Raw genomic sequence first — 13,418 nt, 5'->3', positions numbered from 1 at the left:
AACGAGAAAAATAATTCAGGAAAAATTATATAAGTAACTAATGTCTGAAAAAATATAAAAATATTTAACTGAAGTTCATATATTTTTTTCAATGTGATGGCTAGTAAACTAAAAAAAAAAAATAAAAAATTTTTTTTTTTCTTATTATTATTGACTAGGAAATCAGCATCTCATCTCATCTCTACTTACTGTGTTAATTGTTTGTTTATCTTTTTTGAGGAAAAAGTGAGCTTTTAGTTTAAAAGACTAGAATTAATTTCTACAGAATCTGATTTTATATTTATGTAAGTAAGCTATTTTTTATATTGAATAAATATTTATGACTGTACTCACAACTTTTTAATAATAGATTATCTTTTAGGCGTATGAGTTCGTATATGCTTAACGGACGAAATAAATAGATCAAATTAAAAACATTTTTAAAGCTATCTATCAAACATAATACTATAAAATAAAATATTTCAAAACGTGTGATACTTTCATAGTGCACTTCATATTATTTATATTTATCTAAAGTATTTTGAAAGGGAAATGTTTCTTCTCCGCTTTATACTTCTAGAATAGACCATATTTTATCTATCTATATTTTTTGCACATGAATTAGTCTTGTTAAACTTTCCTTTATTATTATTAGTTTGATTAATTTTGCAGAGTGAATGTTTTAAATTTATCAAACTGTATAAAATTGGTTTTTGTTGTTTTTCTTATAGTACAGTTTTAGAAGATTGTGTCTTTAGATTTGAATTCTTCTTTTTTTTCATGTTTATGCTAACTATTCATTGTTAACATCTAATTTATCCAGTTTTTTCGGAACCTAAGTTGTCTGAAAATGATTGGAACCTCAAACTCTTTAAATAAGAAACTACGAGTGTTTCCAAGATGAAAGCTGAATTAAAAAGCCAGAGATAAACGTTTGAAAGTCGTGCACTGTCATCAGTTAAAGGAAATTAAAAGGCAAGTATCTAGGTATTTATTAAAATTCATTTTTATCAAGCTGTTTTTATGCTCACCATATGTTTCGTACCTGTACTAAAATCCAGGTTTCCCTAGAGTAGGCCCAACCTGAAAAATTTTGCCAGAGTATTTTTGGGCAGACCCATTTTAAGAAACCCACTTTTTAGCTAAGTGGATGTTTTCAAAATTTATTTTATTTCATTCATATTTTGTTCTTCTAAAACTAAATTATTTTAATAAATCTGATCATTTGAACAAAATATGCCAGGGGTCTGTCTAGGTTTTTCTGAGAGGTACCTATTTTGTGAAAATGTAGACATAATATATGAAAATTATAAATTATATTAAAAAATCAAAGCATATATATGGATTCATTGTTTCTTACAAGATATACACAAATAAAATTTTAAGAAGAGTATTTTGTGAAATTACTGTTTTTCCTGAAGTTGAATATGTGAAGGTGCCGCTAAACGGTAGTAAATTTGGCCTGGACAGACCCCTGTATGTTGATCCCTATCATATAACACTTTGCTAAGCCTCACCATATACCCACTTTATCCCTCCTCAGAAAATAATTTATAACAAAAGGAATTATGAAATTTATTCTTACATTTCAATGTAGATTTGTTCTTTAGATTTAGTTTTATTTAGTCTATTAGTTTTATTACTTAGTTTTTAGTCTATTTAATTTTTGCCAGTTTTTAATGATATTAAAAAAGAGTTCATCAGTAGCTTAAACTAACATACTGATTATAAACAGAGGCTTTGTAAATATTAAGCTTTTTATCAGTTTTTGAAACTGAAATAAAAATGTTTGCTGCAATAACTGTAAATGTCTCTAAAATATTAAAAAAATATATTTAAAAGGTCAAACCAGATGATTTTTAACCTATGCCCACTTTCCCGCGTGTAACTACTTTTCCCCACCTGACCCTAGTTTGCTTTATAATGTAAAAAAAACATTAATATATGTTTTAAAATTCTAAAAATAAATTTTTCCGAAATTTGTTTGCATTCTTATTTATTTCAAAGTAGTTTAAATTTAAGATGTTATTACAGTGGAACCCCGATTTTACGTTTTCGGTGGGACTAGCGATAAAAAAACGCTCGAAGCGGAATAACGTAAAATCGGGGTTAAGAAAAATCTATGCATATTTTTAAAAATTGACACCTACCAGTTAAATTAATGGAAAAAATTAGTAATCTTTACTTGCTTTTTGTTTTTAGCTACAATTTCATATACAGCTCGTTCAATACTAACAATTTTTTGCAAATTTGCTTCTTGATTAACATTTGCAAGTAAAAATTGCTTTAGAGTTTTTATGCTTTGTGTCGCTTGATCAGCTGTTGGCACGTCTTCTGTTATTTCATCTTCATCGTTATCAGCACTATCGTCGGAATCAGGCATTAAATCACTTATGGAAGGGATTTCTGAAGTAATGATATCTGTGTCACAGTCGATGTATGCATCATCGACTTCCGGAAGATCCTCAACTTCAGACACGCTACCTTCTTCTTCCAAAGCAACAGCGCCGTCCTCCTCCGATATTGAAAATCCTGCTTTATTGAATCCATTGATAATGCACTTTCGGTCGACACTGTCCCAAGCTGAAGATATCAAATTAAGAGCCTCAAGAACATTAATTTTTGCCTTAGAAGCATCCTGTAAACATAATTTATAAATAGAAATTATGTTTCAATGTAGTAATAATATAAGCATTATATATCGGAGGAAAAATTATAATGTAGGAAAATTTGTATGCACACAGGAAAGAAAACATTTATCTTTTTATGTAAATTAAAAGAAGCAATCTGTTCTGTTTGTTATATTTTTATATGTTATTGTGTTTAGTATGATAAAGTGTTTATTTCTGTTACATAAATTATTCTTAACTCTAGAATTAAATATTGAGGCATGAAATTTTTTAATTTTTTTAAAAATCATTTTCTGATTTCTTTTTATATTTTACCTAGTAGGTTGAATAATAAGCAGATAAGTTCCTATCATATACTTATCAAAAGACATAAGACATAGTCAAGCAATCCCCAGATTTATAAAGATTGAGGTCAATTAAGATTTTTAAAAAATTTTTTTTGAGCATCATTCACTAATTATTTATTTTTTCTTAAGTTAGGAGTTCATTATAGAGGTTTCTATCATCAGATTTGCTATATAGTTCTTTTTTATTTTTATTAATAGTTTTATTTGTATGCAGTAGAATTTATTTAATTAAAACTTTGTGAAGAATATTCCATTATTTTAAGATAAGTTAAAAAATTTTTAAAATCCAATTAATCTCTTAATGATATATTGTATCAATCCTTGTTAAAAAATCTTTTTCTACTCATTGTGCTTCATTAAATTTAAATTTCATATTTTTTATCCCACCAAGTCGTATTTATGTAAACAAAAATATTGTTAATAAATTTGCTGCATAGTAATTTATTTTTTCATTTGTTTTATGATTTTATTTTAAAAAAAATTTCATTTCACTTTTCTCTTTTTCTTTTTTGTATTCTCATGCTGACACTACAATTTATAATTTACAAGTATAGATAATGAGAACTTATTATGAATTAAATTATTGTATTACAGGTTCTATTGAGTCATTTTCATTGCATACGCTATATGAATGATAGTATGTTTTCCGAAACTGGATCTGAAAGTGAAGCCTTGCAGTCAGCTGTGAAGCGTAAAAAAGGGCGACGTAAGAGTAAGAAATTAGTTAAAAATAATCATGACTCGGATAGTGAAGGAATGGAAGATGATCAGCATAAAGTCTATCCGACTCGTAGAGCCATCCAAAGTATGCGCTTACAAAGTACCAAAAGGAAAGAATCAAGCCATGACTCCGCTAGCGAAGATTCAGCAATTGTGCAAAAATCAACTCCTACTAGAGGCAGACCAAAAAAGAGTAAAGTCCAAGAAGTGAAACAAGAAATTACTTCTGATGAGGGATTTAGTAAAAAAGACAGTGACAAAAATGAAGATTCTAAATGGAAAAAGGAAAAAGATTCTAGTGATTCTGCTAGTGACTCACAGACTGTACGTTCAAAAAGATCTAAAGGGCCTAAAAAACGTTCTCGTGGAAAAGCTGCCAATTGTAAATCTCCTTCAAATGAAGTAGACAGCAGGGAAGAAAAGGAACCTAAATGTCCAGTTCCTAATTGCAATTCTGAAGGGCATCTAAGTGGCAGATTTGATTCACATTTTACGGTTACAACTTGCCCGGTTTATCATAATACTACTGCTAGTGCTTGTAAAAATCGTTATCAGATAAGGATTCAGGGCCGGACAGAAAGACAATTGAGCGCACTGAATAAGTTTGGTCTTCGTAAAGTTGCTAGTGAGGAACAAAAGGAACACTACAAACAGAAACAAGAAGAAAGAAGGAGATTTACCAGTCCTGATGCAAAACAAAATGGTGTAACAACTGATAACAAGGAAATTAAACTAGTTGAAGACAAGAGTAGAGAACCAATCCTTACCAATTTTGCTCCGACGTATGATATTGAATTGTTTCGGGAAGCTCAGGCTTGCGCTGCCGAAGAATTCGAAGAAATGCTCCAGAGGCAAAAAAATAAATATGGGAAAATCCACACTCTTGAAATGGGTAGATATGAAATGGATGTTTGGTACAGTGCTCCTTATCCTGAAGAATATCAGATGTTACCCAAATTGTACATTTGTGAGTTTTGCTTAAAATATATGAACAGTGACACTGTGCTAAGAAGGCATTTAGCTAAGTGCATATGGCGCTATCCGCCTGGTGATGAAATTTATCGCAAAGGAAATATATCCTTCTTTGAAGTAGATGGGCAAAAAAATAAAACCTACTGTCAAAATTTATGCTTGCTAGCTAAATTATTTTTAGATCACAAAACTCTTTATTTTGATGTTGAACCATTTCTTTTTTATGTAATGACTGAATCAGATAATGAAGGAGCTCACATTATTGGCTACTTTTCAAAAGAAAAAAACTCGTTCTTAAACTATAATGTCTCATGTATTTTGACATTACCCCCGTATCAAAGACAAGGATATGGTAGAATGCTGATTGATTTTAGTTACTTGCTTAGTAAAGTTGAAGAAAAAGTAGGCTCACCAGAGAAGCCATTATCTGACTTGGGTTTAATTTCGTATCGCAGTTATTGGAAGAGTATTTTATTAGATTATTTGAGTACTTTTGAAGGTAAAGAATTTTCCATAAAAGATTTAAGTCAAGAAACTGCCATAACTGCTTATGATATTGTAAGCACATTGCAAGCTTTAGGTTTGTTGAAGTATTGGAAAGGCAAACATATTGTTTTGAAAAGACCTGACATTATAAATGATTATATTTCCAAATCAAAAAAGAGAAAAATGGATAAAGTGATTGACCGAAACTGTTTACATTGGATTCCTCATACTACCAATAACAACACTAGTGAACATTGAGATTTGTTGTTGTTAGGTTTGTCTAATGTTTTTAAACAAATCTTAAATTTTTATTAGAAAAGGACCAAGATTATGAAATAATAACATGTATGTTTTGTGATCAGACTATAAGAATAAACATTTCTACCTGTCTCATAACCTGTGTCATAAACATTTAACCACTTTTTTATTAATGATCCCGAATTTAGTTCGAGTTGTGCTTTTAGACAGAAGACCAGTTGTTTTCCCTCTGCAATGCAGAAATTGTGTATTGAAAAGAGTTCTTTGAACAAATACTTTCCTAGTAGTGGGATAGTTAAAGGGTTAAATAGTTTTTCATATTTTAGTCAGAGACTCGTATTTAAATTTAAAACACAATGTTCAATTTATTCGATTTTTGTTAATGACAGTGTCTTCATGATTTATTTTTTATTTCATATAATATATTTTTTCAAATTTTGTTTGTACATTATATTCCAGTTTTGAATTATAAACAGATCATTTACATGAAAAAAGATTTTATGATTTTTTTATTATAATACCTAATTACAAAGAATTAGCTACGGGTGTTTTCTAGAAATTAGAAGTTAATGTTGCTATATATCAACGAGTTATTTTGTGCCGAGAGTTTTGAAAATTGTTGGTACATTAAAAGTTTTAAAATAATATGGGAAGTGAATACACTATGATTTTCAATTCTCATTACTGTATTTAATATTGTTCTATGTGTTTTAATATTTTTATTTAATTGTATAGAACAGTTAAATTATCATATATAATGGAATCTGAATGTTCTGAATAGCTTGTTTTTGTTGACATGAATCTGTTAGAGAAGAATTTGGTGGTGATTCGAATAAATAAATTTTAAATAGCAGACTTGTGAACAGTTATGAGGGTTACCCTCAAAATTTTTTGGGAAATTTTTTAAGTCACTATATTAGTATCATATTGTAAAATTAAACTGACATTCATTAGATGCTACAGGTAAACAAAACTGGAGTATTTTTATCAACTTAAAATGTGATGCCCTTTCTGAGTTTTGCAAAAAAAGAAGAAAAGAAAATCAATGCTTGAAATTATTATTTTTAATTGTGTTTAAAGCTGAAAAGTTAAAATGTAATAGTTTCCTTATTAACTGTTTTGCATATATAATGCCTCTATAATTAAATAAAGAAAAATTACCTGGGAATATAAATTGAGGCTATGAATTAAAAATTTCATTTATGAGTGTTCAAAATGAAAATAAAATATATCTTAAAATAATTGCATATTTCTCAAGAAAATTATATTATGAATACTGGACAAAATATTTTATTTACTAAGTTGATCTATGAATATCTGAAATGGAAATATTATATGTAATGAAATAATTCTATATTTCTCAAAATAAATAAATTAAATAAATATTAGACAAAATATTTTATTTGATAAATTAATTGATGAGCATTTTAAATGAAAATATACTATGTTCTTAATCAACTGTATATTTTTCTATAAAAAATAAAATGAAATTTTTTTACTAACAATGCTGACATATTTCATAAAAAGCTAAAAATGTAAAATGCTCAGTTCAGTTTTCACAATCAAGAATTTGTGGTTAAAAAAATAAGTATGATACAATTTGAATCACAATTTCTATATAAAAAGTTTTCTAATTGTTCAAAAGCCGAGATAATGTGACATGATTTTCTAATTTTCTGGGTCACTCTCAAAAGTGGAGAGCATTGGGTTAAAAAATCAGAATTGCTGCAACTAAGTGAAGATTTTGTGCATGTGTTTTTTTTTCTCCTTTACTAGATCATGCTCAGAATTTGAATTTAAAAGTATGATATTGTCATTGGTTATCACCTGACTGAACTTTTTTTTAAAATCCTAATTTAGTAATTAACATTGCTGCAGCAGCTAGTGCAATGGTGCAATCTTCTTCCCGTTGTCACTACCTCATTATAAAATTGATAAAAAAAAGTTAGATAAAAAAATCAAGGAAGAAATGGGTGATCCATTTTCTGAGAGTGCTCTTTTATTAAATGGGTGAATTGACTTCTTATGAATTGCAAATTAAACAATATGACAAATCTGTTAAATAGAATTGAACTTTATTGCTTTAATTGAGTTTTATTTGCATTAATTGCTAGGTTAGAATTATAACCTATAATTTTTATTTAAATTGTACAGAAATCAAAAAATAAAATAAAATGTGGAAAGTGTAAATATGACTCATAAAAATGCACCAAAAAATTCCCGTTTTGACATTTAAAATTTTCCAGAAAAACATAGTGGAAAATTCCATACAGAAAATTTCCTTCACTGCATCTCCAGTTCTGAATAATATTTCAGAAAATTTTCTATAACTTTAATTAAATTATAGTAGGTGCACTTGAATAAGTACAGTAGATGGTGCCACTCCAAATATTTTCAACTGATGGGTTTAATTCTCCCTCCCCCTAAACTATTTACAAAGGCAATTTTTGAAGTTGTTCTATAATGGCTATGCTTTTTACAGAACACCCTTTATAATATATTTAACTCTTGTTTTTAAGATGACCATAATTAAATGATAATATTAAAAGATATACCTAGAAGACAAGGGGGAAAAAGAATTTTCTTTAAAAAAGATATCAAATTAAGCAGCTTTTTTCTAGTACTTGATAACTTAAGTTTTCAACATTTTGAACCCAGAATTATTTTTATTGTTTTAAAATGAACTGCATTTAATGATGAAATTACTCAACTGAGTATCTCTCTCATCATTGCAGTAAACATGTTATTAATATAACATATCAAAATTACTTATAAGTTGAAGATTTTCACAACTGGAACTGAATAACTTATCTTTGAGTAAGAATGAATTTTATGTTCATTATTTATAATATAATTGTTATTTATTGTCAACATCCAATCAATGATTGGTGCTTGTAAATGTTTTTTTTCTTCTCTCCCTATATTTTGTTGTTGACTGATGAGTGTATAAATTGTATAATATTATTATATAACATTATAATTGTTGTATATAAGTGAGTTTTTTTGGGTTGTTTTCATGATTTCGATTCTTATCTCAAGTTGTATAAAAAAAAAGTGTGGTAAATATGTTCTAAGTGTTTAATGCATTTAAGGTTTTTACTTCTTGTAAATTTCATTTATGTACACTAATCCATTCATTTACCATCATTATTCACCATTTTTCAACTTTTAGTTTTTTTAATAAGCAAAACATGATGAAGCGTTTCAAGTGTTTCCGTCAAAACAAAATTTTTTTATTTTCAAAACTCCTACTTGAAGTTGTTAGTATTTTCTCTTGAATTTTTTATTATTAATAAATAAGAAATAACACATACTTCTTATTATCCAGGAATAATTTTGTTGTATAGCAAGTAGCAAATTTTTAGTTTGAACAAATGATACTGTAGTTATATAAAAAAGTAGTAGCAAATTTGCTAGTAAAATCTTATTGTCTTAAATTAGAGACTTAATAGTCTATTTGTGCCGATTCTACTGCAAATTCACTTGAATTTTTTTTCAATTGTATTTTTGGCCATTTCAATGTGATTTAAAAATTATGGTGATTTTTATATCTTATTACTTACGATATGCAAATTCTACTTCTGATTGTTGGCGTTCTTGCTTTGTGATGCTTAGATCCTAAATCCATGCTGTGTTCTGATAGATTTTACACAAATTAAGTATCACTTTTTGGTTTATTTCAAAGTGGTTTTTAAATTTTCAAGTTTTCAAAATAATATATAATTTTATAATAAAATTATTTTTTTAATGAAAATATGAACGACATTAATTATTATGGGACCTTGAATGTTACTGAAGGAATACAGTTAAACTTTACTTTGATTGAATGAACTACTAAAACTACAACTTGCTTAATCTAATAGTGATGAACTACTTTGTTAATCTAATAGCGGAAGGCCAAGGAAGGGGTAATATATAATAAATAAAACAAAATTGGAATTATTTTAACTTTATTTATGTATATGTCTTTTTGTTTTATACATGATAAGTATTATTTAGTACTGATTTATTGATTTTTTTCCCACTCTGTACAAAGACAAGAGTGCAGCTACTTAAATAAAAAATTTTTTTTAATTTATCGGCGAATTTCAGCTTTTTTATTGATGGGGTTTAGTAAACTAGGCAGTACTTCATAAAAATAAAGTTCTTTCTTTTATATTTTTAAATCAGAAAAATTCAGCTTCTTTATGGTTTTTAAATCATTTGTAAATAAGCTTTTTTAGAAAGAAATGCGGTTAAAATTAGATAAAGAATTCTGTGTGATGAAAACTAGTTTATTTATTAATTTTTTTTTTTTTACTCTAAATTACAACCAAAAAGAATTAGAATAATCTTTGATATTTACACTTGTAAATGGTATTTTTTGACTGTTAGGAGATTTTGAGCACTGTATATATAAAATATTTTATATTGAGCTCGTATTGAAAAATATTGTAATTTTCTATGTTTTCTCTTAGTAATTCACTGCTCTTATATGCTATTTTTATCATCTCAGAAACTTTCTATTTATTGATGTTTTCTGAATATCATTGAATATGTAGTTATTTAGGTAACTAATTAAACTGAATCAAGCATAGTATATATTTAACTATAACTTATGAAATATTTTTCTAAATATTTGCCATTCTTTTTGTTTTATTTTATAAATTTTTTCTTTACCTTTTTTTTAAAAAAAAAAACTTGCCCTGTGATCATTCATTATGCTTGTATTTTCTGAACATCTTTTTGTTGCATTTATCATTTGAATATTTGTATCAAATATTTTTCAAAACAAAACATTTTGGTCTAATAGTAATTTAGCCTTAGCTATTTAATTAACATTGTTTTTGGTTTGAAACTTGCTAAGTAAATAGCTGAAGAATATTTAATCAATGAATGAAATCTTGTCAATAAATTTCCTTTATTGATCGTAACACAGTTTGTTTAATGATAAAAATCATTAGTGAAAATGCCACTATTTTGAAAATTATTTAGTATTTTAAAATTAAATATTTTAATACTAGAATATTTGAATAAAAAAAATCTTACATGAAAACTTTTTTGTTAGTTTGAAAAAGATTAACATATTAAAAAAGATAAACACATTAAAACATATTAAAATCATTTTGCATACTTAATTCAAATTGCTAGAGACTCATTAAATTATTATATTTTGTGATTTCAAGAATAAACAGCATTCCTTCAACTGTATTCACTAAAATATATTTTGAATGCATTGTTAACTTAAACAGTGAATAAATAAAGGAATTAAAACTTTTATTTCTGATATATATATGGAAACCTACTTTCTTTTCAGAAGTCAAACGAGAAAATATTAAAAATATTATTGTCAATCTAAACAAAGAACACACACAAATTGTCCTGGTACTGCCATTAGAAGACGATTGATAAGCTTAATCGGTTTTAATTTTCGGAGATAAGTGGAATCAGAAGTTGTGCCATCTTGTTATAAACAAACGATTTTGTCTAAAATTAAAGTGTTTTGGAAACAAACTTTTAATCTTAATTTCAAATATATTCCAACTCTGCGGCGAGTGCATTTTTTATTGCTACTTTTTTATCAAAAAAAAAATTCATATGAACTGTAGATTTGAACAAAATTCAGTAAGAATGTTCTCTGAGTTCCTAAAAATTGTGAATTTAATTTTATTAATCTCAAATATTTTAAATTTTTTTGTTATAGTTTATTTTTCGGACGGAATTATTTATAATATTGATAAAAGATGTCACATGGAAGTTATTAACTAGATTGTTCGAAAAGTCTTAATTTCCTTTCAAAAGTTGAAGGAATTATAAGTGGGTGTCAAACGCTCAAGTGACATAGAACTCACCCATTGATAGATTTTAAAAGAATTAAATGCATAATAATTTACGCCGAAATTTTGTGATCGTTTCATAGCTAGATATTTATTAGTTAAAATTATTTTTTTTAAATGATTGATGCATTAATTATAGACTGTGTAAAGTTTTTTAATGCTCTCTGAAACCTAGAATAATTTTTAACTTGATCTCTAACAATTTGATATCCATACTTTTGCCCTAATTCTAAAGATAAATGCAATTTCACTGTATTGTAAGTATATGTCATCTTTCTGTTGCTATTGGAGTTAAATTATTTACAAAGTATGTTACTAAATGGATGGAAACCTTTTATATATTTAATCGTTATTGTTGTATGTGTTAAAATTTTTCTAAACCTGACAGGACTAGTTCATTATTAAATCAGTTTGCCTTTAGTCTTATGTGAGGCTTTAAAAAGTACTGGTGAAAATGTTTAATGCTTAGTTTTGAATATATTGTGTGTTAATAAAATAACTTTTGTGGGAAAGTGTGTGTCTGGTGTTGAAGTTGTGTTCAGATAAATCTTCTTCAGATAGAGGTTAGTCCTAGAACTGTAAAATGTCTTGATTACCTTTATTTACCTTTTTTGCATGAGACTTTATAATTCCGCTAGATTACATAGTACTCTTTTTGTTAAACTCAATATAGCTGATTCCGGTTCTTCTGCCATTAAACTCTGCATTCAGCTTAAACCTCACATTAAATATATATATATATATGAAGTAATAAAAGCTCTCTTAATAATGACAAATTAGATGAAAATTTTGTTTCTAGTATGGAAAAAGATTTTAATAAACATTATAATATTAAACCATTGAAGATTTTTTTTTTACCTTAAGAATAATAATGTATATAAGCTTCAAGATCTTATTATTTTTTTCACATGTTAAATATTGTAATTTTCAATATTAAAAAAATATAAAAGGTGTTTCTTGTTTTTGGTTATTAAGAAAATAAAAAGTGATTTTTAGACAATATTTGAAGTTTTTTAAAATATTTTTTATAGTAAAATAATACAATTCTATGTTTTAAATTTTTTTTTGTTAAGTACCATGTTTTTCAACAAAGATTTAAAAAAAAAAAAATCCAAAATCTTTTTTTAAAATTTTTTATTTTATTTTTCTAATTAAAAAAGTAAACAGTAAAAATGCCAAAGATTAAGAAAAATTATAGAAATTTCGCATTGTTTAGCATTTAATTCCTATCCATTATATTAATATATTTCTATCAATTATATTAATTCAAATAGACTAAATTTTAGCTTCATATATTTTCAAACGCTTTTTAAATGACTAATTACTTCAACGACTACTTAACGAGAACGAAATGACTTATACTATTTGCTGCTGTTCTGCCATCACTTCTCTCTCCTATATCTTAGCCTGTATTGGTGCATCCGTGGGGTAGCAATTGAATAAGGGAGATGTAGTTTTCGATTTAATTGTGCAATATTGTCTCCTGGATTTGGTTTAGTTTGTCTAAGTCAAGGGAGATAAGAAACAACAACAGCTACTTCAACAGTTCTGTGTATGGTTCTTTTATATTTGCTGAGAGCTTAATATCAATTTCACATTTTGATGATAGTTTTAATGTGATGATAAATCGATGCATTGACGCATGCTATGCATATCATGAATTTTTTTACTTTTCATAAAAATCTGGATTTTTTAAAAATTTTTTAGGTGCTATGTCACCCATTTTAATAAAGTGAAGTTTTTATTTCCCCTCTTTCTCTTTTTTTCTTTTCAAGTATTGTTCTATCAAATAATACTTTATTATCAAAAATTTGTTAAGAATGAAAAACACGAAGAAACCGAAAATCAAAAATTTACTCTGAATTCCAACTCTTATGATTGATTGTTCGATAAATACTCATAATTAAGTACTAAAGTATCTAAAAGGATAGTAATTTTACTATGATTCATTATGTCTTTCTCATTCAATAAATATAAGAAAATAGTGAAATTTTCTTATTTCTTTATAAATACCTGGCAGCATTATTATTGTTTCTTAAAACCATTTTTTTGAACAAATAAATGCCTTTTCTTAAAATGTTTTTTTTTTTCAAAAACAAATTTGATCTTCTGTCGAAAAGTATTATATTAAACATATGTGCGAAAAAAAAAGAGTGAAAAGCTTTGTTATTTTACTATAAAAAAGCTTGTTTTGGCTAAAATCAACTTTT

General features: G+C 26.6%; 2 protein-coding genes across 4 annotated transcripts in view; both read left to right on the top strand.

Annotated features, from left to right (window-relative positions):
- The first annotated feature begins 162 nt into the window (after positions 1 to 162).
- The window catches only part of LOC107437425 (dehydrogenase/reductase SDR family member 11), a 42,296-nt gene continuing 29,040 nt past the window's right edge, over positions 163 to 13,418 (top strand). Inside the window, exon 1 of one of the 2 annotated variants that reach the window (XM_016049425.4) lies at positions 163 to 284. The gene's annotated coding sequence lies outside the window, so the exon portion shown is untranslated. Of the gene's footprint in view, positions 285 to 818; positions 955 to 13,418 lie in introns of those variants that run through there. The other variant, XM_087167846.1, reaches the window with a different exon arrangement.
- On the top strand, positions 815 to 6,281 carry chm (lysine acetyltransferase chameau). 2 transcript variants are annotated; one of them, XM_087167844.1, is made up of 2 exons: positions 815 to 954; positions 3,551 to 6,281. In XM_087167844.1, exon 2 carries the CDS (start codon positions 3,584 to 3,586, stop codon positions 5,390 to 5,392), a length of 1,809 nt encoding a protein of 602 aa, XP_087023970.1. In that variant the 5' UTR covers positions 815 to 954; positions 3,551 to 3,583; the 3' UTR covers positions 5,393 to 6,281. The 2 variants fall into 2 exon arrangements, with proteins under 2 accessions (XP_087023970.1, XP_087023971.1); XM_087167845.1 differs by having other exon boundaries at positions 827 to 966.

Source organism: Parasteatoda tepidariorum, chromosome 7 (genome assembly GCF_982258835.1).
Source record: "Parasteatoda tepidariorum strain Cologne lab strain chromosome 7, Ptep-v5.0, whole genome shotgun sequence".
In the NCBI taxonomy this organism is placed as follows: Eukaryota; Metazoa; Arthropoda; class Arachnida; order Araneae; family Theridiidae; genus Parasteatoda; species Parasteatoda tepidariorum.
This window is presented reverse-complemented; position numbering and strand designations above follow the sequence as displayed.